General features: G+C 39.4%; 1 protein-coding gene and 1 pseudogene across 4 annotated transcripts in view; both read left to right on the forward strand.

The window, feature by feature from the left end:
* The window catches only part of tmem63c (transmembrane protein 63C), a 44,936-nt gene that overhangs the window by 6,563 nt on the left and 12,743 nt on the right, over positions 1–25,630 (forward strand). Inside the window, exons 2-14 of one of the 4 annotated variants that reach the window (XM_012967787.3) lie at positions 1,709–1,774; positions 3,037–3,214; positions 4,143–4,222; positions 4,407–4,439; positions 4,833–4,920; positions 10,173–10,210; positions 10,920–11,062; positions 11,213–11,264; positions 11,348–11,456; positions 13,801–13,874; positions 15,174–15,254; positions 17,511–17,631; positions 22,991–23,124. In XM_012967787.3, the coding sequence (XP_012823241.1) occupies positions 3,044–3,214; positions 4,143–4,222; positions 4,407–4,439; positions 4,833–4,920; positions 10,173–10,210; positions 10,920–11,062; positions 11,213–11,264; positions 11,348–11,456; positions 13,801–13,874; positions 15,174–15,254; positions 17,511–17,631; positions 22,991–23,124 (1,124 nt within the window). In that variant the 5' untranslated portion in view covers positions 1,709–1,774; positions 3,037–3,043. 4 annotated transcript variants of the gene reach the window in all.
* Positions 6,279–6,425, forward strand: LOC116407371 (annotated as a pseudogene).

Raw genomic sequence — 25,630 nt, forward strand, 5'->3', positions numbered from 1 at the left:
GTATGATTTTTCCCATCAAAAAAACAATCATTTTAGGTCATATCATCTAGTTGAAGCCCAAACTGGAAAGAGGATGTGACATTTATTCTTTTCTATATATTGTTTCCAAGACAAACATTCTTTTGTGCATCTTTCATTCAGCTCAAAACTTTAACTGCAGAACATTCAGTTGGACAAAAGTTAAAAAAATAAATCTTACATATCTTTGTGATTCCCATATATTTACTGCTGTAACTTATTGAAATTAATGTTTGTACCAAAAAAAGAACATTATATTCAATATCTGACACCTGTCATAATTTTGTCATTGAAGCACTGTCCCACACGTGCAGTTTCCAAATTTTTAAGTGAAATCTGTCCATCCCATCAAGGAACAAATTTTATTCTTTTAAGACAAAATTTTTTAACTTGTCCAATCATTCTCTTTAATAGTCAGAATCTGACCTGGGTAAACCCATATGTGTCATTTACAAAGACCCCAGACAGACGTAAAAGGGCAATAAAGAGGTCAAAAGCACACTTCTGTCCTGGGTCTGGCTCTGCTCTGCACCCTCTCACTTATACTTTGTGCATCCCACCCCTCGTGAATAGAGCACTACCAGACATAGTCTGTGTTATATTCATCAGGTGTCTGTAGTCTGAATTATAGTATAGGGTCCTGCAGCAATTCTTAAATGTGCAGGACAGGGAGCAAGGATTGCACATAATAAATGACCCCTTGTGACAGGAAAAGTCAGGTTAGAGATCTGCGGTGCTTACAGACAGCAATGGTGTAGCGTAGTCATCTCTTGTTTTTAGTAAGAATTATAGGGTTTTTGAAGGGTAAGTAAAGCCGTTATATAAAATATCCACCTTCCTGTAGGTGATGTAAGAATAATACAGATTGCAAGCCACAGCAAGAGAAACGTAGCCTGCAAAATGTAGTGGAAACAGTACTTAAAATGACAAACACCTGACTTGTCATGATTAGCTGGCAATAGTGTCAGTTAGGTGCTGCCTCCCAAAATGTTAAATGAACTAGAGACTAATCCAGAGCTGTCAACTTGAAAATCAGAGAGCCAGCAAATTCAGGTAACTCCCGAAGAAATAGGGTGGGGGTTGACAGCTCTGTAAATCCCTAATATTGTTAACTGTGCCAATTGACTGTTGTGAGAGCATTTGCGTTGTGTTAGTACTAGAAGAGTTATTTTGTTTGTGTATGCCAATTTATAAAGGGCCATTAATACCCTGCAAGCAACTGCCTCTTAAATCTCTAGGTTGCTGTGGAGAATGTCATTGTTGGCTCTCTACTGTTGCTGTCAAGAAATGTTTTATTTGCAGGCGCATAAGAAACAGATTGCAACCTTTAAATACAATTAAGGCTGATGCCACACCAGGCGTATGGCGTATATTTTCAGCAAACTGAAAAATGCTTGCTGAAAATATGCGCCATACGCACCATATGTCCTCTACCTGTGCCTGCACCGGAATGAATGAGATACGCTTGGGTGCAGGCACATGTAGGCGATGTCCGCATAAAAACGCAAGAAAATGCAAAGTGTGCCTGCACCCGAGCATATCTCAGTCATTTGGGTGCAGGCACAGGTAGGAGCGTATGGCGATATTTTCGAAAAGTGTTTTTCCACTTGCCGAAAATATACGCCATACGATATGTGTGCTATTAGCCTAAACTACTCGCAGAATTATTGACATGCAACTTCTTATCCAGCACAGGTGGAGGTGTGATACCCTGAAGTCAGAGGTCATGAGGAAGTTGCCCAGCTAACACAAACTGGTAAATATACCAGGAAATGCTTGCTATTTCATTTTTGTTGCAACTCACCCAACCCTTTAAACTTTGTACACTCACACTCCTAACCTCATATTATAGACTTATTTATTAATTTTTGAATTTGTGAATTCAAGATTGTTTTCTAATTCAAATAAACTCACATTTCGAAAACTCTTTTATTTTAGGCTTTTCAAAACATTTTTAAGAGGGACCTGGTTACCAGACATCTATACCTGTTATAAACGTATTTAAAAATCTCAGCTGTCAATCTTATATTTCCTTTCCCACTTCTATAGCTCTAGCATAGCAATAACTTTCACTTTCCATTCTGCACTCAGATGGGCACTTCTCTCTGCCTGTAATTGTGTAGCCTGGGCATAAGCATGTAAATTAGGTCCCCCATTCTGGTACACGCACAAGGTTTTTGGTGATGCAAAGCTTGCAGTGCTCACAAAATGGCACCTACCTGCTTGCTGTCATTGTGAAAGACTGAAGTCAACAAAATGTAAATAATAAATATATTGTATGTAATGTTAATTTGCTTGACTAACAAGATAGAATAGGATCTGGAATTATTTCTTTGGGTCACAGATCCCCTTTAACACAGAATACAGATTGTACATAGCAAATAATAAAAGAAACAGCCTATGTCCGTTTGTCTCTATCGTTCTCTACTCAAGGCCACAAATGTTTTTTAAGAACTGTGTCACAATATGTATGCATCTAAATGTATATTTATTGAATAATGGAACTAAGATGTCTCCAAAGTTAGGGAATCCTAGGCCTGGACTGGCAATCTGTGGATTCTGGCAAATGCCAGAAGGGCCACTGTAAAATGCCTTAGGGCTTAGACAGTCACTATTTATTGGAGAAGTAGGAGGCTCAACCTCTCTGTAGTTGAAATGCCAGGACCTATTTTAAATCCCAGTCTGGACCTGGGGAACACTGTATGTGTGAGTACAAACTGAAGTCAGTTAGACTAAATGATGGGTCAAGTCAAAATTGCAGTTAACCAAAAGACCCAGGCCAAAGCTGGCCATATAAAGAGGGTGGCATTATAACAGGAGACAATTAATTAGATTTAGTCAGCCAGGATTGTGCAGTAAATAACTGAAAGCCTCAGACTAATATTTGTTGTAATATTTGGTTCCTTTGAAGTCAGAGAGTTTGTGTTCCGTATTCATGGTATATTGATGTTAAGTAAATTTTTTTATCCCATCCAGATTTACTGATTTATAGCGATGTTTGACTTGTATGTTTTCTAGATCTGCCATGGATATCCTATACAGAACTGAGAGTCCTTTGGGGGACTCCCTGTCCATGGACCCTCCAGTAAATGAGACTGAGCAATGTTATAAAGCGCATTCACACAGCACAGTTCTGCAGGGGCTTCCATTTGGTGGGATCCCTACTGTGCTAGCCATCAACTTCCTGGCTTGGCTGGTAAATATTTTTTCTAGGGCACCTTGGACACACTATTTTGGTTAACCTTTTAATCTTTAATATGTACAGTATTTAGTTTCTTAAGTTTAGACCTCTTTCATGCGAATTTGCTATTCAGACTTGGAATGTTTGACGTACTGCAGTTCATTTAATAGCATTGGAAGCGATACCTAGCAAGGATTCCTCCTATCTGCCTTTAATAATGGGGCTTTTGCAGATGTGTTCAAGCTAGAGGTGTAGTATAGACAAGAGAATTTTTTTTTTGGTATATCTACACTTATGTCTTTACATATAGTTACCAAAAGGTAGTTCACTCTGCCAGTTATAAATAGTGCATAGTTTCATGTGTTCATTGTAGACAGTGGTATGTGAAAGAAAATAACCTCTAATCTCCATTTGTCTTATTGTTTTTTTCTCATTTTATCTTTTTTAACATAGATCATTTGGCCATAGCAACCACGCAGTGATTAGAATAATAAACTGGAAGATGTTTTTTGTTGACTAAGGGCTCTGGCACACGGGAAGATTAGTCACCCGCGACAAATCTCCCTGTTCGCGGGCTACTAATCTCCCCGAAATGCCATCCCACCGGTGAAAATGTAAATTGCCTGTGGGATGGCATACATCACTGTCCTTAGAATATAGACAGCAGCTCTTTTGGCTACCTTTGTTCTTTAGTCAAGTTATTCAAAACCTGCAATAAATTAAAAACAAAGATCTTCTCCAGCAGTACTAAGTTTGCTTTTGCCTCTTTTTTTTTCTATCGATACCTCTCTTAAAATATATAGTTTCATAGTGATGTAATATATAATACTTTAGGGAATTTTTTACATTTATATAGAAAAAAGCACCTATTTGGTTGAGCCTTGTATTAAATTGGGATCAAGCCACACAAGATTTAGGTCAATACTGTGTCTTTACTTTTAAGGTTCTACTGCTAATATTCTCCTGCCTAAGGAAGGCTGCTTGGGACTATGGACGTTTGGCATTGCTGATAGACAATGACAGGTGAGGTTACAGCAGTGGGTTTACCAAACAGTAATTAATCTGATGAGTTTTGCACAATATAGAAATGTAGACAGATTAGCATAATCTATGAACAGGATTATTCTGTATAGTACCAGTGGAACCTATATGACTATGTTGTTAGATACCTGTATAGCTAGACCTGATCTTTTGCTTTTCTCCTCAGCCATGCCTTGCAGCGCAGGTGGACATCATATGAGTAATGCACAATTTTGTTTTACTGGTGAAGGGAAGGGGCAAAGGTGCTGATGGAACAGGGCTGTCCAGAGAGTGGGTAGCCATAAAGTATAGGTTATTATATGACATAATTTGTACAGCACTTAACGCACAATGAATGTGGTGGTGGGACATTGTGGTGACAATCTGATATAAATATGATGGTAGAGTTTCTGATTCAGTGAACACTTAAAGGTATGACTAAAGATTGAAATATTGGGGTGATAGACAAGTTTGCCTTGGTTATCAATGGAGGATTGCTTTCCCTAAATTCCATTTAAATGTACCCTTTTGTTGTTTGATTTGCTTACTTCTCATCTGCCTATTCTCTCACCTATTCATTTTGTACTTACTTTTGTCCATATTTCTTTTTTAGTCTCACTTCTCTGTTTTACGGGGAGCCTAGTGAAAAAGAGAAATCGCCCTGTGAGATCAGTCCTTCTGAAGCAAGCACCAAAGATGTGGTGAGCAAGGGGTGTCAGAAAGGGGTGCATGGGTTTAATGCTTTTGTCTCAGCTATGTCTGACAATCCCTGTAAAGAACCCTGTGCTGCTAACAACATAGTAGTGATTGCTCAGGGTAAATACAGCCTGCATACAACTGAAACAAAGTTGCATGGCAATTCAGACATTATGCTAACACCATGGCACAGCATTCATATAGTTGCTTTAAATAGGAAATTATTTTTAATTGGATCTGCTATGCTTTTAGAAGTGGACACCAAGTACATTTAGAAAAAAGGTAAATGCTGTATGTCCTGTCAGTAATCTGACATGGACTCTCTTCTCAAGTCAGCAAATCAGGTCTATATCAGATTGCTGACATGGCCCAATATTTTGATACTGGGATACATTGATAGCTGTGCTGAGCTTGAAGGAAGTAGTGGGTTCCTTTTTGCTATCAGCACAGCTTTAAAATGTACAGAGGACAGGGAGGGAAGATTGCCGATTGCTGTGTATTAGAGATTTTGCCTGCTTAGTCTGTTTATCCATGACAGACGCACACTGCAGATCTGAATGAATGTTACAAGCTGAAAGCTAATATCCTAGAAGGCACTTGTAAACTTAAAGGGACTGTCCACCTTTTAGTTCAGTTAGTTTCAGATAATACACCAAAAATAAAGACATTTTTCATACTTTCTTTTTTTTTTTTTTTTTTTTTTTGGACCATTTTTTCCAATACTGATGGTTTTAAAAGGGGCCTGCCACCCTAAGAAAAGACTCCAGATTCTTTTATATCATGTTAGTTGAATAAACCGTATTTACACTATACAGATAGTATAAATCTTGTTTCCTTCAGTCTTGGAACTATTAAATCACAGCAAGCAGGCAGCTGCCATTTTGTGGACATTTTTAGCAAGGCAAGCTTTGCATCACACCAAAATCTTGTTGGAGGACCAGATGCCCATACCCATGCACTGGCTACATAATTAAGTGATGGGGAGGAAGGGGAAAAGTTTGAAGTGCAGTGACATCTAGGAAGTGCTGAATGGAAAGCTAAAGTATTGTCTGCCTAAGGCATAGAGGTGGGGCAGGCAATATATGATTGACAGCTGGGATTTTTAAATGTCTTAATAATGGGTATGGATGTGTTATTTGAAAAAAGGAATTTGGGTTTCATGTTTAACTTGAAAAGGACTTTTATTATTCAGCTTTTTATGTCTGGGTGACAGGTCCACTTTAAGTTCCATGTTTCACCTTATGTTGTCTCCCTAGGTTTAGAGCATCTCTTGGAGGGGGGTTATCCACTCTGTAAACTGTTCCAATTTGCTACATTTCTCAGCAGCATCTGTGGGAAGTTAGCAAGTATTGTATCAGTTGTGATCGCTTCTCGGCCTTTTGGCTAAGATCAAGTGTAGTATCTGTTCTTATCAGTTTCAGATCAGATAATTGCTACTTGTGACGAAGCGGGGGGCTTGATGAAAGCGGTGAAGCTGTGTTCCCATTAGGTGAAGAGCTCCCGACCTTTTTGTCGGGGGCTTCGCACATGCTTATTATGCTTAATCATGCTCTACAATTTTTATTTTCGAAACTGGACCAGCTGCCAGCTGGAGCCTGAAGAAGGCAATTAATGGCATTGCACCCGTACACTTCCGCACCCTTTTTGTGTTGGAATTGTGCACCTGGGATAGGTATCATAGTTCTCTGGGCTGGACCCTAGGCCCAGACTTGGTGGTCCCCGCCCTAGCTTCGGCGAAGGTGGGTCTGCCGGCACATGCTGTCCTCGGGCACATGGGCATCGAGAGTACCCGCGCCTTCAGGTAAGGTACTCAAGGATGATACAATATCATCCGTTGTGAAATCTCAGCCTTTTGGCTAAGATCAAGTGTAGTATCGAAATAAGAAACACTTAGTCCTCTGGCCATTAGGTTGCCAAGCGGAAGCTTGATGAAAGCTTTCATTCATTGTTCATTGGAGAAAGCCTTGGACACATGAGCATCAGAGCCCATGCCTTCGGGTAGGACTCACACACGATGATTCAATATCATCCGTTATAACATCTGACCTTAATAAATTTTAGGAATTATACTCAGCTGGACCAAAGATAGGAGGTTTATCAACTAATATTTCAAATTAGAACAGTTTACAGTGTCAGCAACCCCCACATCACAAAGCTACTCTGTGGGCAAAAGAGTGAAAAATGAAACTTTAATAATAGAAAAGCAGTTGCAAATAAAAAATGCAAAGCAACTGAAACGGCCCCTTTAACTTACATTTTAAAAGAGCACTCAGACCAGGTTTATAGTACATTTTTTAAGGTATTGCTCACCTTTGTGGCTACTGAAAAACACCTAAACATTAAAGGGTACTTGTCGGCAAGTTTTGGTTGATTAAAAACAAGATTTACTACCAAATAAAGCCTCCTGTAAGCTGATAGTGTGCATAGAGGCTTCCTAATAGCCAGTATTAGGCCTTATTTGGCACCTCTATGAACTTTATGATGCTTATGTTGCTTTCCAAATGTTTTTACATTTAACTGTGGCTTACGAGTAAGAAAGGTTGGGGATGCCTGCTCTAAGTAATAATATAAAAATGCTTTTCTTTGGTGCTAGACAGGAAAATAAACATTGCCTGCACTATATAAATTACATAAATCTTTTTTTGTTTGGTCTAGGAATTTACAGTCACAGCATTTTGTGGACACTTTTATCAAGACAAGCTTTGCATTATACCAAAATCTTTTATTATGCGCCAGAATGGGACCCCATGCCCATGAATGGGATACACAATTATAGATGGTGAAGAGGAAGGGGGGATGAGAGGAGTGCACTAATATCTATAAATTGTTGTGAATGTTACTGCCTGGAAAATGAATATAACTGCCTGTCCCCCCTCCATGTCTGAGGCACAGAGGCAGGGCAGAAAATATTCGATAAATAACTGAGGTTTTTTTTGTGTGTCTGTGCATGTGCATACACATGGACTCATACATTTTGTAAACTGGGCCCAACTGTAAAGAACTTTCAAAAAAATGTTTATTATAAGCTCTGATGGCAAACACTGCTCGCACTTTATCTCTGTCTTTGTGAGCACATTTTATTTCATGAACTTTAAAACATAGGAACAAACAAACAAAAAAAAGTACTAGTGGCATGTACAAAAGTTTTGGCGCCTAAGTTAGTACAGGTATCGGACCCCTTATTCGGAAACCCCTTATCCAGAAAGCTCAGAATTACGGAATGCCTGTCTCCCATAGACTCCATTTTAATCAAATAATTCAGAATTTTAAAACTGATTTCCTTTTTCTATGTAGAAATAAAACAGAACCTTGTAATTGATTCCAAATAAAATATAATTAATCCTTATTGGATGCAAAACAATCCTATTGGGTTTAATTAATGTTTTATTGATTTTTTAGTAGATTTAAGGTATTAAGATCCAAATTACGGAAAGACCCCTTATCTGGAATACCCTTGGTCCCGAGCATTGCGGCGGGGCGATTTCGGGAAATCGCCAAAAAAGCCTCGCGAGTCTTTTTCGGCGATTTGCGCGAAATCGCGCCGCCGCGTCTGCCATCCCGCCGGCGACTTACATGTTCGCCGGTGGGATGGCAGGGGGAAGGCAACTCGGGGAGATTAGTCGCCCGCGAGCAGGGAGTTTTGCCGCGGGCTACTAATCTCCCCCCGTGTACCAGAGCCCTAGAAAAAGACCTGTGAGTGCTGGATTTTACTTGAAGGTTTATGTTGCATTACAACTGACAGGCATGTTCCCTCTTTGTTATAATATTTATATATACAGGTATAGGTCCTCCCATAATTTGGATAACCATAATCTATAAACTAAAAAAAATAATTTAAAAAATGAATAAACCCAGCGCAATTGTTTTGCTTCCTGTAAGGATTATATCTTAGTTTTAAAAATTGAAATAGATTAATTAGAGCTGTTTGATTAAAATCAGATGAAAGATGGCTCTCCCGTAATTTGAGAAAACGAGATTCTAACCATATTCAGATAACACTAACAAATAAATATATATATATATATGTATGTATGTATGTATGTATGTGTGTGTGTGTGTATATATATATATACATACAGCAGGGAAACATGTATTGAACATGTCAAATTTTTTCTCAGTAAATATATTTTTAAAGGGCGTATTGACATGAAATTTACACCAGATGTTGGTAACAACCCAAGTAATCCACATATACAAGGAAATAAAAAATAATAAATCCATAAATTAAGTTGCATGACACAGGAAATGAGTATTGAACAGGCTTACTGAAATGTATTTGATACTTAGTATAAAAGCACGTATGGAAAAACTAGTCGCATTCATTACTCAGGTGGGATTTTGGAACATTCTTCCACACAAATTTAAATCTTGAAGGTTCCGGGGCCAGTTCTGTAAACTCTGATCTTCAGTTCTTTCCATAGATTATCAATTGGATTCAAGTCGGGTGATCGACTGAGTCATTCTAGCAGCTTTATTTTCTTTCTCTGAAACCAATTGAGAGTTTCCTTGGCTGTGTGTTTGTGATCATTGTCTTGCTGAAATGTCCACCCTCGTTTCATCTTCAGCATCCTGGTAGATGGCAGCAGATTCTTATCAAGAATATCCTGGTTCATTTCTCCATTCATAATTCCTTCAATTATATGAAGTCTGCCAGTACAATATGCTGAAAATTGCCTCACACCATGATGTTCCCAACTCCAAACTTCACTGTTGGTATGGTGCATTTGGGGTGATGAGACTATATTCTCCCAAATTTTATTGGCTTGTCCAAATGTTGTGCAGCAAACTTTAAACAAGCTTCAACATGCTTTTTTTTCAGCAGTGGAGTCTTGCACAGTGAGCATGCATAGAGGCCAGGCCGGTTGAGTACATTACTTGAAACAACTGTACCTGCTAGTTTAAGGTCTTTCTGAACTCTTTCTGCGAGCGATCCTTGGCTCTTGCACAACTCTTCTGATTGTTTTTTTACTCCTTTGTCAGAAATTTTGTGAGGAACACCTGGCGTGGCCATTTTTGAGTGAAATTATGTGCTTTCAACTTCCTCTGGTGTTTTTTCAACCCTATGTAACTATGTGGATTACTTGGGTTGTTACCGACAAGAAAACGTGTCAAATACTAAATAAAACTATATTCCACTGAGAACAAATATGCAAACTGTAAAAAATTAAACATATACATAATGAATAAATATTTATGTGCTTGGATATGATGGAACTGGTACAGTCTGATAACCATCTCTGTTTCTCCCTATCTGTAGGGCCTGTGTTCCTGGCTCAGCTCCATTTATCAAATGAAGTGAGTACCAGACTAGGGCAGGGATGGGTGAGACCAAGGAAGAGATGACAGGGAAAAGATTATGGATTTGGAAAGTAAGGACCTTGTCAAGACTTGACAGCAGTGTTACGTAGGGCATAATTATGGAAGTTTGAAGGGTAACAAATAGGTGCTATAGAAAGTAAACACCACATTACAACTACTTTGACCCCAAGCATCACATGCTTCTTTTAGCAGCCTTCTTCCCAACCATAATCACTCTCAGTTGTACTGTGCAGATTTTTATTATTTCCATTCCTTTTCACCCAATTTTCACAATTTCCCTGAAGTTAATCAGTCCCTATCTTACTCATCTGTTGCCTGGGTTATAAGTTGTAATTTCAAACCCCAATACTGCAGAAAAAAATGTCAGTATTTAATGAAACAAACAAAAAAAATGTAAAAATGAAGACCGATTACCGATTGTCTAAGAATATAGCTGTCTTCAACAATGAAATCTTTTTTAAAGGCAATCCTTCCCTTTTATTGCCTGCAGAACAGACTAAAATTCAACATTATATACCAAAAGAAAAAAAAATTAGACAACTGACAACCAACAAATTTTTACGTTTTATAGGGAAAAGGGCTAACCAGATGGAGAACACAGAAACTATTTAGGGAAGATGCACTTAGTAATAGTTACATTGTAAAAAAAATGTTCTGAGACAAACTGTGGTTTTCTCTTCTTCAGGGATGAGGAGATTCAGAGTAAATGTGGATCAGATGCTATTACGTACTTGTCTTATCAACGTCATCTTCTGGTGGTGCTGCTGGCTGTCTGTTGCATCTCAGTGGCCATCATACTGCCTGTTAACTTCTCTGGAGATATGCTAGGTTGGTGATGCTCAAATAAAAGTAGAGTTAAGGTACACAGCACATGGTCTGTTTTTATTTATTTATTCCTATAGAATAGGCTTTCTTAATTGTTTTTTTGTTGCACACAGCAACATTGTAATTATTCTAGTTGTCTCCTCCCTTCCGTAGGTGACAGTCCAGCTCAGTTTGGCCGAACCACCATCGTCAATGTACCTACTAAGTAAGTAGAGATATGCACTACATGACTATATTTAATATAGGCCTGTAGCTCTTTGTTCAATAGAGATGTTCCTTTTCTTCTAGGGATCGTTTCCTTTGGCTGCACAGTGTTTTTGCACTTGTCTATTTTCTCTTCTCAGTGCTGTGTATGCGCCATCATACCTCTTCACTGCACTACAAAGAGGATGACAAGGTAAGAAATACACAACAGTCACTATTTATGTGCATCAACAAATTACATAACATTCACTAATTATCTGCACCAGCAGACTAGGGGGCAGATTTATCAAAATGTGAGTTTATATCTTCATACATAAAAACTCACCCATGTTCTATTTATTCCTATGGGTTTTTGAGAAGCGTATTTATCAATGGGTGAAAGCTAGAACGCACCATTTGATAAATACACTTCTAAAAATTCCTTAGGAATGACTAGAAGGTGGTTGAGTTTTTATGTATTAAGCTCTAAACTGACATTTTGATAAATCTGCTCCTAGGTCTAGTTTTCTGCAAAATGCACACTCTACCAGTAGCTCTCACAGATTTAGGACTCTTTTAAAACACCTGACACCTGGCTGTTCCTCTCCTAGCAGTATTAGGCTCTGTATTTTTCCACCAACAGGATTGCAGGATTAAAATTCCTGGGCCTACCAAATATGTTTTTTACACAGCTGTAATGTTCCCAAAAACACATTTTGGTTGATCTTACATGTTTGCTGTGTCCACTATTGCAATATTCTGTCCCTACCAATCAACTAAATCTTTGCCACTCCAATTTTGCAGCAATGCAACTTTTCAACAAAATCTCTGCGCTTCCAGAAACATTGGATTCTTCTCCATCAGTGTCAAATTGTGCCATTGTGATATTTTTACATTTTATTAGTAGAACCTAAAGGGGTTGTTTATCTTCCAACATCTTCCATGTAAAGATTTTTACCTTCTCATGTTTTTACTGCAGCAATTCTGTGAATTACACTGACTCTGTAATTACTTATAGTTTGCTACATTGCTTGCTACATCTCTTATCTTTTGCCCTGCTGACCATAATCCCAGAGATAACGATCTGCTGCTAAAATTGATATAATAGTAACTAATGTTCTACAGATGTGCCTGGTACCTGATGGTACCCAATTGTAACAGCTCAGAGTCTGCACCTGGATTACTGAGTGCCAGACTAAAACGCAAAAGAAAGAAACAGCAAAATGTACAATTCATATTTAGGGCTACTAAAAACCACTTGAACATTAAAGGGGACCTGTCACCCTAAGTAATAATATCAAAATTATTTTCTATTTTGAAAAGAATACACAAAATAAACATTTATTGCACTATATAAATATAAAAACACCCAAACTCAAAAAACTGTGTGAACAGCTCCTTTAATGTGGGCCATTTTTTCCTAATGTTCAAATTAAGTACTGCGCAACTGCATACACAGCTCTGCCTTTCCATTCAAACCAATTCTCAGCAATTCCAACTGAAGTCTTTGGGCTCTTCCATGGTAGAGTATGTCCTATTGTCACCTTTTCTTGTACAGAAACTGGGTGCTCCTAAGATACAGACTTCTTCAGCCAGGCTGGCTTAAAAGTTTTTTAACATTTTTAAATTCTTCACCCTTCTTCTAATGCCTTGTTCTTCCACACTGCCACCTATGTTTCCAGTATCACCTGTCACATGCAGAGGCTCTGTCCTTACTCTGTGCCAGGCACTTCTCTCCTTGGAATCCTCCTTCCAATTTTTTCAATCGGATGATTTTTTTTTTAAGGGATTCTATCATGATTTTTTTTGGTGTAGATTTTATTTCTAAATTACATTGTTTACATAGCAAATAATTCACTCTTCCATTCAAAATTTTATTCTTGAACCAACAAATGTATATTTTTTTAGCTGTAATATTGGTGTGCAGGCGCCATCTCAGTGCATTGTACCTGATTCTGAGCTTTGAGAAAGAGCCAGCGCTACACATTAGAACTGCTTTCAGATCACCTATTGTTTTTCCTACTCCAAGTCCCAAGCTGGACTTGGATTTTTTTTTACTATTGAATGCTATTTTGATATCTACCACATGTGTGGTAGATGAGCTGCTGTCTTGCTACCTTTCCATTGTTCTGCTGAACAGTTGCTGGTGGGGGAAAGGGAGGGGGTTGTTATCACTCTAACTTGCAGCGCAGCACTAAAGTGTGACTGACGTTGATCAGAGCACAAGATGTCTCTGGCACCCTGGGAAATAATGAACATGGTTAGCCCCATGTGAAATTTCAAAATTAAATATAAAAAAAAAACATTTCCGCTTTTAAAAAATGGATTTCAATGCTGGAAATTTTAAAGTGTGACTGACGTTGATCAGAGCAGAAGATGTCTCTGGCACCCTGGGAAATAATGAACATGGTTAGCCCCATGTGAAATTTCAAAATTAAATATAAAAAAAAAACATTTCCGCTTTTAAAAAATGGATTTCAATGCTGGAAATTTTAATGCAGAAAAAACATGTTTTCTCGTGACAGTATTCCTTTAATGCTTATCATGCCTTTTTGTAGGTTGCAAGAACACTGATGATTACAAAAATCCCAAGCGAGATCTCAGATGCATCACTGTTTACTAAACATTTCCAGTAAGTATTTTGCTCAGATAAAGGGAAAGTACACAAATGTTTAGTAGTGAGGATAAATAAAAACAATGGGGGTCATTTATAAAATTTGTGCAGCACAGAATTATTTGCACAGTGAACATATTTGCCCTGCCCGTATTTATATTTATAAAGCTGGACAAGACTGGTGCATTTAATGTGGAAATTTTTATATTCGCAAATTGCAAATATTTATGTGCACACTCTGTGTCCAAATTACACCACAACATTGGTGGTGGAAAAAATTGCAAATTGTGAAATTATATTATCCAAGTGAAAATTGGCGCTATATTCACGCACAATCTCAATTGTATTTTATGCTCAATTCGCATTTCACTGTGAATCCCAAAAGGAAAGATGGGGCACAGCAGTGCAAAATTTGCATGCGCAAAACAACCACGTGCAAAATAATTCTCTGTGCAAACTTTATTGCAAACTGATCTATTAGATGTTGAATTAAATTAATAAAGAAACTGCATGCTTACTGTGTGGCTTAATGATTTCGTATAGCCTGCTCACAGAGTGGCAACTAAATTAATATGGCATTTGGAAAATCTGTCTGAATGCAGGTGACCAAGTTGGTTTTGTTTAGGGCAATAACTGACAGATTCTTTTGTAAATGAATGACAAAATTCCTGCAATACCCCTCCATTGCCGAACACTAAAATTGCTGTGGGTAAAACAGTCTAATCACATAATTGTGTAAAAATATTGATGTATTTTGTTTTGTTATGCTATTTGACTGACTTACCGGCAGGAAAGTAAATGTTTAGAAAAGGTATTTCAGAAAGTGTAGGAGACAAAATGTCCAATTGTCCTTTGTTTTAACCTTGTCATAAAAAAGCACTCTGTAACATAGATGAATATTATGTGACACCCACACTAAGGGCTCTGGCACACGGGGAGATTAGTCGCCCGCGACAAATCTCCCTGTTCGTGGGCGACTAATCTCCCAGAGTTGCTATCAGTTGCCATCCCACCGGCGAAAATGTAAGTCGCTGGTGGGATGGCACACGCGGCGGCGCGATTTCGGCAAATTGCCGAAAATGCCTCACGAGGCAACTTCGGCGATTTGCCGAAATCGCCTGCGCATTGTGTGCCATCCCACCGGCGCCTTACATTTTCGCTGGTGGGATGGCAATTCGGGGAGATTAGTCGCCCGCGAACAGGGAGATTTGTCGCGGGCGACTAATCTCCCCATGTGCCAGAGCCCTAAAGCTTACACACAAGCTGGGAGATACATTCTATAAGCTTCCTGAATGTTTACCCTCTTCTATGTTGCAGTGAGGCCTATCCCAGCTGCACTGTAACAGATGTCCAATTTTGCTATGATGTGCGTCACCTAATGAAGCTGGATAAAGAGAGGTAAGATGGAGAAACCTCACTGTTTTTTTAAGGCCATGGGCACACACAGTGTTTACTCCACATCTCTCAGTCTGCAGGCTGAGAGAAGCGGGTGCGCTCCCTTCTACAACCCTGTGTATCTGCACTGAAATGTACAGCTTCTGTCTGAGTGCAAGTATAGGGAGCAGAGTTGAGATGGCCTGAAAAACACGAAAGCAGAAAAAAAAGCAGACTGAGAGAATCCTTATACAGATTTTATTGAGGTGTACAATGTGCTTGCACTGCTATAGTTCACACAAGCCCACTTTCATCCTTCCCTGAGTAATGGGTATACCCTGCTTAGGTCTTTGTTTTGTTGTTACATAGTTACATAGGGTTGAAAAAAGACCAGTGTCCATCAAGTTCAACCCATCCAAGTAAACCCAGCACACCTAACCCCCACCTACCAATCTATACACTCACATACATAAACTATAAATACAACCACTAGTACTAACTGTAGATATTAGTATCACAATAGCCTTGGATATTCTGATTGTTCAAGAACTCATCTAGGCCCCTCTTAAAGGCATTAACAGAATCTGCCATTACCACATCACTAGGAAGGGCATTCCACAACCTCACTGCCCTCACCGTGAAAAACCACCTACGCTGCTTCAAATGGAAGCTCCGTTCCTCTAATCTAAAGGGGTGACCTCTGGTGCGTTGATTGTTTTTATGGGAAAAAAGAACATCCCCCATCTGCCTATAATCCCCTCTAATGTACTTGTACAGAGTAATCATGTCCCCTCGCAAGCGCCTCTTTTCCAGAGAAAACAACCTGGATTCTAATAACTTCCCATTTCATTCCCTTTCCTCAGGCAGGGGCGGGCCAAGCCGACCGGGCGCCCTAGGCAACCCAGTCAGCCAACTCCGCCCACCTCCCCGCCCCCCGAACGGCGCATGCGCGCCAAAGCACAGGAGGAGGCACGGGGGGGGGGGGGGGGGGCGGTGCGATTAGATCGGTCATTGCCTCCACCGCTAATGACAAGAGGCAGAGGCAATGACAAAGTAGCACTTGGGGTAGGCAGGAGAGGTACCTGCCTGGCACCCCCAATCGTTGCGCCCTAGGCAGCTGCCTCTTCTGCCTACCCCTAGTTCCGGCCCTGTCCTCAGGGTTGTTTGCTTATCTTCTCTATCCAGGGTTACTTGTTTAAAGCACATCCCTTTTATATCCCCTTTATTCCTATATTGTCTATTTATGATAAAATTAAAATTATGGTTATTTTCTCTTTGCTATGTTATTTCCTTGTACCTTCTACTGGGGGTTATTAGTTTATCTAATCTCCAGGTATTATCTGCGTATCCATTTTACCCAAGCTTTTAGGGCGAAGACACATGTGGCGACTAATCCGCGCAGCGCAACCAGCGCACGATTAGTCACAGGGCCTTGTTTAGTAACCTATGGCGGGAAAGTCACCTTGATTAGTTGCCACAACCAACTTTTTTAAAGGTTGCGACAACTAATCACCCTATGTGTCTTCGCCCTTATCCTCATTCCCTCTTCATTCTCACTTCTGTCCTTCATCATGTTATCCATATATACCCTGTTCCTAGACTCTGTTCATGCCATTTCTGTCCCTAGATACATTTTTTACTGGCTTTCACTAGCCCAACAACTATTACTTAGAATTCCTGCACATCCCATAATTACCAATATTTTAATATAGTATCCAGATATCTTGGTCTAGAAGAGGCTTGCTTTATTATGGATGAAGTTCTCTTATTCATAAGTAAGAGAAGACAATGGGAATTTCTTTCTGACAATAGAAACTTTGAATTACTAGAGTGTTCTGTCACAGGATCTTCTTGGAACAGACAGTTAGTATAGTGACACTGCAACTGACATTTCATGGATATGGAATTCCAATTCCCATCATTCAAGTTCACTACTACTTTTCTAACACTACATCTGTGCATACACAGGCAGATTTCAGCTTCAGACCAATACTGCAGCATATATACCCATGTATGGGCACCCCTGATGGGCCTACACGACCGATATCTGGCCTTTAAATTGGCCCTAGGTCCAAATGATTGAATTAGCTCAATATCGCCCACCTCAGTTTGGCATATCGGGTGAAGATCCGCTCATTTGAGAACCTTAACAAATGTGCAGATTTTACAGTGTATGGCCACCTTTAGCCAGGACTCATTAGATACTGCCTGTTTTGACTGTCAGGTGGATTCAGCCCATGTTTTCATTAATATCTTTAATGTTCCTGTCATGAACTGCAGGCGGCGAGCTATGAAAGGACGCATGTATTTTGCTGGTCGTGCTCAAAAAGAAGGGAAAATTCAGATCAAAATTCACCCATGTGCCAGACTTTGCCCATGTGATTGCTGTGGCTTTCAGCAGGTGAGACTAAAATAAAGATTTGTGATAGTTAGGAATTATTTAATAAGAAGAATTGCACATCATGTTGAAACTTTGCAAAATCACCTGCATTTTACAGATTGTGTTCACTGGATCTGTGAATATAATGAAAATGTGTCTGCAAAGAAGTGCAGAATACTTTGAGTATATTTATAACAAATTAGGTAAATTCCTGTTTGCATTTATTTTACGACCCTGGTGGCTGACTGATTTAAAAATTTCATTCTTTTCAACACCTATAGATTTAATTTATAAAAATGCACATGTGTGGCACAAGAATTTTAATTATAGCCATGTCCTGCAGACTACAAAACAATGGTTAAAGTGTTAAGATTAATATAAGGCAGAATACTTGTAACATTTACCGGTAGAGGAGAGATGTCCATAGGCTTTGGCAGGATGTAGACATAGGAAAGCAGTCCTTTAACAGAATGAGGCACTTAATTGTGCTGGCTAACTGAGTGGTAGCTGCATAAGGCAACTAAAAAGAACAGTATCTTATTTTATCTGTTATTTTTAACCCACAGTGATCCCAAACCAGTGGCTCATGAGCAACATGTTGCTCACCAACCCCTATGTTGCTCCCAGTGGCCTCAAAGCAGCTGCTCAATTTTGAATTTCTGACTTAAAGGCAAGTTTTGGAGGCATAAAGACCATGTGTACTGCCAAACAGAGCTGCCTGTATTTTGCCAGTCCACATTGGGCTACCAAATAACTAATCATAGCCCTTACTGGGCACCCTTTTTTTTTATAGTTAAATGTTGTTCACGGGTAAAAAATGTTGGGGATTAGTGATGAGCGAATCTATCCCATTTCGCTTTGCCGAAAAATTTGCAAAACTACGGGAAAATTGTCCAAGCAATGAAAAATTTGTGAAATATGGGTAGCGTGCATCTCAATGCGCACTACTTTTTTTGACGTAACGTTTTTTTCTTTTTTTGACGTGACCATGCCTATTTTGACACAACCGTAGCTATTTTTGACGCGACCGTTACCTTTTGCACAGAATTTCGCATAACAATTTGCAAATGCAGGAATTCACTGCGAATCCATACCTGCTGAAAATATTTGCTCATCACTACTGGGGATCCCTGTTTTAAAATAACAGATAATAGAAGATACTGGTCTTTTTTCTTTTTTGTTGCCTTATTCACTTCTGTTATTTGTATACTGTTTAAAAGTGTGGGTTGTTTATTTTATTATTGTGAAGCGGATTTTTTAAAAATGTACAATATTGAGAGTCTATTGCTTTATTGAGCAGGATCTAGCTGGGACAGGTAGTGGAGAATCACTGCAGGTTGATGGCAGAGTGAGTTGGGTAACAGTAAAAAAAGATTTTAGAAAATGGGAAAAGAGAGGTTTTGTGAGACCAACAGATTTGCCAGATGTATGTATGAAGGATGATGGAAGCATTAACTGAAGAATGGCAATTCTTGATGGGGCTGTTAGTTTGTTTAACAGTTGTAGGTAACCAGGTAACTTATGGAGTTGAATACTGTGGGTTTGTGGCAGCATGGTTTTATATTTAATAGATCTTGCCAACAAATTTAAGATCTGTGAGAAGGTGAGCAGAAGCCTAGACATTGGCACATTAGTGGATGCGATTTACCCAAGATGTTGGGTACAGTTGACACAGTTCCACACAAAAGGTTAATAAACTGATTAAATTATTTTAGCCTGGAACATAACATTTGTTCATGGATCAGGGCCCTGGGCACATACCCAGTGCCCACAGCCTCTGGGGAGGAAGAGATAGAGGCTGAGCATGGTGGGGGAATGGAAAGGTAGAGAGAGAGTTGCCAAACACAGTGGAGAGAATGGAGTGGCTGAGGGAGAGTTCCCAAGCGAGGAAGAGAGAGGCTGAAGGATAGCTGCTGTGTTGTGGCAGAGGGTGGCAAATGACACTATTGAACTATGAACTATTAGTAAAGTAATGCATCTGGTCTGTGAGATGTAGTCAGGCAAGAAAGAAGTGTGTGATCGGGAGTCCCTTGTACCCTCTTCAAATTTTAATGTACGCTGGCACGCTCCAAACCCGACCCGGCATAGAGAGCTCGGGGGCTCACACATTGCGTGCATGGATGATCTGTCCTCCTTCCTTGCTTAATTAAGTTGCCTACCTACCACCTTCTCTTCTCCCACGCAGGTGCATTAATAAGTGCACTTTTTCAAGAGGGTGCAAGGGGCCCCTGATTGCCCTATAGCCTAGGAATTGCATTCATCCGCCCCTGACAATACTGATAATCTATATAGTTGGTGATCTCTATGTCACAGTGAATATTTGTTGGTACACATAGACATTCAAAAAACCAAGGATTCTCTTTGGCTCATCTTGGTTTTTTATGGGTTATGGGAAAGGTTGTTTTTAAAATTCAGCAATAACTGATCATTTTTATTTATTTGTTTATGTTGATTATCATACAAAGAGGCTGATAAGGTATCTTTTTTATATAGCACTTTCTCTCGTGGAACTCATTGTACTTTACAGCTAGTAAGGCAGCCATTACAGGTGCACTAAGTATACTAACAACCAGGAGATTAAAGGAGAAGGAAAGGCTAATGAAGAGTTAATCTCAAGATGCAGGCATACCTTCAGTTGTCTCAATAGTGCCCTTAAGTCTTCCCATATCTCCCTTGTTCAGATGATCAGAAGCCTCATAGGAAAAAAAACACTGAGCTCTGTAAAGAAAATTCCCATAATGCCTTGCTCCTGCACCAAGACCAAGACTGGTGTACATGCTCAGTTTGTAAGGCTATGAGGATGCTTCCTGCTGATTGGCTCAGATCCACATTCCTGGGGGGGGGGGAGTCCTTAGCATTCCTGGGGGGGGGGGCAGGAGAGGAGAGAGCTGCGTGAGAACAAACAAACAAGAAATCCTGTATCTTTTGAAAGCGTTTCTGTGAGTGCTTATGGTTGTGTTTGCATAGACCTTTCTGATAAAGCTTACTTAGTTTTTACCTTTCTTTCTCCTTTAAATGACTTGTCCAGTGTCGCAAGAGGTTGCCACAGGGAATCGAACCAGGGTCACTAGCATGAGATTCCACATCACTTAACCTCTAGGTCAACTCTTCCTTCCTCTGTGTATTACTTTTTTAGCATGGAACTGCTTTCCATCAGTAATCAGTTTACACAATCTTATTCTTTTTTGATTTACCATGTAAAACAGTGATCCCCAACCAGTGGCTTGTGAGCAACATGTTGCTCCCCAACCCCTTGGGTGTTGCTCTCAGTGCCCCCCAAAGCAGGTAGTTATTTTTGAATTCCTGACTTGGTGGCAAGTTGTGGTTGGATAAAATAAAAGATTTACTACCAAATAAAGCCTCCTGTAAGCTGATAGTGTGCATAGAGGCTACTTAATAGCCAATCTTATTTGGCACCTCCATGAACTTGTGTTGTGTTGTTCTCCAAGTCTTTTTACATTTGACTGTGGCTCACAAGTAAGAAAGGTTAGGGACCCTTAATGTAAAAGATTGTGTTGGATTAAAGGAGAAGGAAAGGTAAAAACTAAGTAAGCTTTATCAAAAAGGTCTATATGAATACAGCCATAAGCACTCACAGAAACGCTGCACAGAGTACTCTATCAAAAGAAACACAAGATTTGTTGTCTCCTTTTTTGTGAACATCAGACTTCCTCTCTTCTAGGGCTCCTTCAGGTTTGGGGCTTGAGTCTGTTCAGTTCTCTCCTCTCCCCCTCCCTTCTCCTGCTCCCCCCTCCCATAAGAATGCATAAGAACTCACTTCCCCGCCCTTAGGAATCTGAGCTTCCAATGGCTAAACTGCAGCAGGAAGCTACCAAGACCAAGCTAAAATGGCAGCTGCTATCAGAGGGAGCTTCTAGGGCTCTTTACTCAGGTATAGTAAAGCTTTCTAGGTGTCACTAATGTGGCGAATCTATTGGCAGTAAAATGCAAAATTACTTTCCTTCTCCTTTTAAGCAATAAAAATAGACTTAAAAAAGGCTTTCTAGGATCATCCTGGTAATAACAGTACCTGTAAGTTTGACATCTGTTGTGGGCAAGTCCTTTAAAGGTTTGTTAAGATTACACTCTGGAGAAAAGTAATAATCAGTCTAGCTCCATAAAGGACAGATAATGAAAAATGTTTTTTATGATTGAGTAGGAACGTCAACAGGAGGGTTGGTGCAGACCTGATCTACTTGGATTCTACTAGCGCTCTTTATACAATGCCATATAAATGTTTGCTTTCTAAACTGAGGTCTGTTTGTACATGGATAGAAAACTGGTTTAAGGATTGTGTGCAGAAGGTGGTTATCAAACACTCAGGTCAGATCTAAAGAGCATGTTGCCATGTGCCACGTCTCCTGCATTTTATTTTCTTTAAACTGGAAATGTAAATTCTGCCTTGCAACACAGCCACTAAATTTAGATTTAGGCTTATGGCATATGTGGTACATTGTGATGTGATTGAGACGGTGCTTTCAGTGGTGGCTTTCTTGCCACCTCTCCCTATAAAAAAAATAATGGGATGTCCCCAACATCTCACTTAGGCAGAGCATGACCCAATTTTGTAATTTTGATTTCACGGGAGCACTTACCGGACAGTCAGTGTGTGCTCTACGTCCATGCCGGAACCCAGACGGTAGAATTCCAAACGATAAGAAGATTTGTATGGAGCAAACAAACACTGCTGTTAAAAAATCTTCCAATTTATTTAAATCTCTTTAAAAGCATATCGTGCACATACAAAGAAAACCACACGCTTGAAGCGTTTCGTGGTGTCACACCACTTTATCAAAAGCTGTATGGTACAATTTTCCCAGAATTCCTTTTATTCACGCCCATAACTCCACCCCTATTTAATTAACCCCTTCATATACACATATCAAAGCAAATATAAAAACAATACCTAAAGCAAAATAACATCAGAATCATAAACAAAGGGATTTATTTTTAACGAATCATGTGATTGAGACGGTGCTTTCAGTGGTGGCTTTCTTGCCATCTCTCCCTATAAAAAAATAATGGGATGTCCCCAACATCTCACTTAGGCAGAGCATGACCCAATTTTGACAGGCCATTTTTTACATCCTTGGTCCTCTCTGCACTGTGGCTTTTAAAATGCCAGATATGCCATACATTTTAATGGTAATAAACAAGTATCAAGTGGCATTCATGGCTATTTAAATGCTTATAAGGTGAAACCCTGTATTAGTCAAAATGCTACTGCCAATATGTATTTTATCTGCAGAAGCTAGACTGATGAATATACTCCAAACAATGCTTTTTGGTGTTAGGTCTTTTAACACTTTAAGAATTTTATGGCTCAAGTGCATCTCTTATCGCTCACGTTCCTTAGCTTTCTCTCCCTCTCTGAATTTAGGTGGAGGCTGAGCAGTATTATGGGGAGCTGGAAGAGAGACTGACAGATGAATTTACAGCAGAAAGGAATCGGATTACTCTGAAGAGGCTGGGTGCTGTATTTGTCACATTTCAGGATGAAAGAATGACAGCAGTGTAAGTACTGGCTGACGTGGCATTTATAAATCAAGGGTGATGTTCCCTGTAATTGCTTCTGGCCATGTGTGACAAAATTGAACAATTATGTGCATTAGAAATGTGTATGGAGAGAGGTGGCTGGCTCTGTTTCAGTGCTAAATAAGGTGTTTTTACACACAATATTGTCTGTAGGGGTTGCATTTTAATGTATGTGCTGACCTTAAAAAAAATAATGTATATAGAGATATTGGGTATCAAATTTAAGATGAGTGATCATAAATGGTGTCTTACCCTGAATTGGTTCATTTTATCTGAAGGGAATTATTATATTTATTGTCTATAGGGTTGCATGCCAAAAAGAATGTGTATCCATGTTTTAGTTTGTTCTAGGAGTAAGTGGTCTTTCCATGCCAATAACCTACATAGCTTAGTGTCTAAATAACATTTTCATCCAACACTTACAAACAAGTCTAAGGGAGGGTTGCAATTCTAGTGCAAAGAGTGCAGTTATGCTCTCTCTATGTACTAGAAGAAATTACATTTTGACTGAAGAATTAAAATTTCAGCTGTTCGTTACCAGGAGGGGCTTTTTGCCACCTTTTTCCATAAATTGTAGTAGTTTTTTTTTTTTAACAAACATGCAGTTTGTAACAGTGCAGTGTAACAGTATATTATATTTAAATTCACAAAAGACCCTTCAATTTTTGACATGAATATGGTTACTGTTTTGGTAACTGTTTGGTGTCCTTTATTTTATTTATTTAATTCCTTTTACATAGTTACATAGTAAGTTGGGTTGAAAAAAGACATACGTCCATCACGTTCAACCATAATGCCTATATATAACCTGCCTAACTGCTAGTTGATCCAGAGGAAGGCAAAAAACCCCATCTGAAGCCTCTCTAATTTGCTGCAGAGGGGAAAAAATTCCTTCCTGACTCCAAGATGGCAATTGGACCAGTCCCTGGATCAACTTGTACTAAGAGCCATCTCCCATAACCCTGTATTCCTTCACTTGCTAAGAATCCTTCCAGCCCCTTCTTAAAGTTATATAATGTATCAGCCAGCACGACTGATTCGGGGAGGGAATTCCAAAACTTCACAGCTCTCACAGTAAAAATATATTTAAATGGAACCTCCCTTCTTCTAAACGGAGTGGGTGCGCTCGTGTCCGTTGGAAGGACCTACTGGTAAATAAAACATTAGAGAGGTTATTATATGATCCCCTTATATATTTATACATAGTTATCATGTCAACTCTTAAGCGCCTCTTCTCCAGTGTAAACAGACCCAACTTGGCCAGTCTTTCTTCATAACTGAGACTTTCCATACCCTTTACCAGCTTAGTTGCCCTTCTCTGGACCCTTTCTAACTCAGTAATGTCCCGTTCGAGCACTGGAGACCAAAACTGAACAGCATATTCTAGATGGGGCCTTACCAGTGCTCTGTAAAGGGGAAGATTAACCCCCTCCTCCCGTGAATCTATACCCCTTTTAATACAGCTCAAAACCTTGTTCGCCCTTGCAGCTGCTGCCTGGCATTGCTTGCTACAGCCAAGTTTATTATCTACAAGGACTCCAAGGTCCTTCTCCATTATGGATTTGCCTAGTGCAGTCCCATTAAGGGTATAAGTGGCTGCATATTTTTATATCCCAGGTGCATGACCGTACATGTATCCACATTAAATCTCATCTGCCACTTAGCCGCCCAGATTGCCAGTTGGTCAAGATCCTGCTGCAAGGATGCCACATCCTGGATAGAATTGACTGGTCTGCAGAGTTTTGTGTCATCTGCAAACACTGATACATTACTTATAATACCCTCCCCCAACAAGTTAAACAAAAGTGGACCCAGTACAGAACCCTGAGGGACCCCACTGAGAACCTTATTTCAAGTAGAGAATGTACCATTAACAACCACCCTTTGTACCCTCACCCTCATATAATGGAGACACATTCCACAGCGCTTTACAGAGATATTAGTCACATCACTCCCAGCCCCAGTGGAGCTTACAATATAAGTTCCTATAACTTACACACTATGGTTAATTCTGTCAGTAGCCTGTTACCCTGCCTGTATGTTTTTGAAGTGCGGAAGGAAACCGGAGTACCCAGGGGAAACCCTACAGACACAGGGAGAACATACTAACTCCTTGCAGATAGTTCTGGCTCTTCAACAAAGTTTTAGAGATGCAAAAACAAGTAAAAAATTAGATAAGACAAAGGGTCAAAGAACCATACTTGTAAGAGCATACAATTCAGTGATACTAAGTTGGGGAAGAAGGAAAGCTGCTTACCAAGCTATAACTGTGCAATATTTGTAGCCTGACATTTTCTGTATATGAACATTATAAAGTGAAAAATTATACGCTAAATGCAGATATAATTATATATTATTACCTAGTTACATTAGGCTGATATTGATGAATGAATTGTGTTGTGCGCTGTTTAATATAGATAGATATTTTAGGTCCCAGGATATAACTGATGTTTAATTATAAATGATAATGATGAATAAAAAAAGC

This window comes from Xenopus tropicalis, chromosome 8 (assembly GCF_000004195.4).
Source record: "Xenopus tropicalis strain Nigerian chromosome 8, UCB_Xtro_10.0, whole genome shotgun sequence".
Classification (NCBI taxonomy): domain Eukaryota; kingdom Metazoa; phylum Chordata; class Amphibia; order Anura; family Pipidae; genus Xenopus; species Xenopus tropicalis.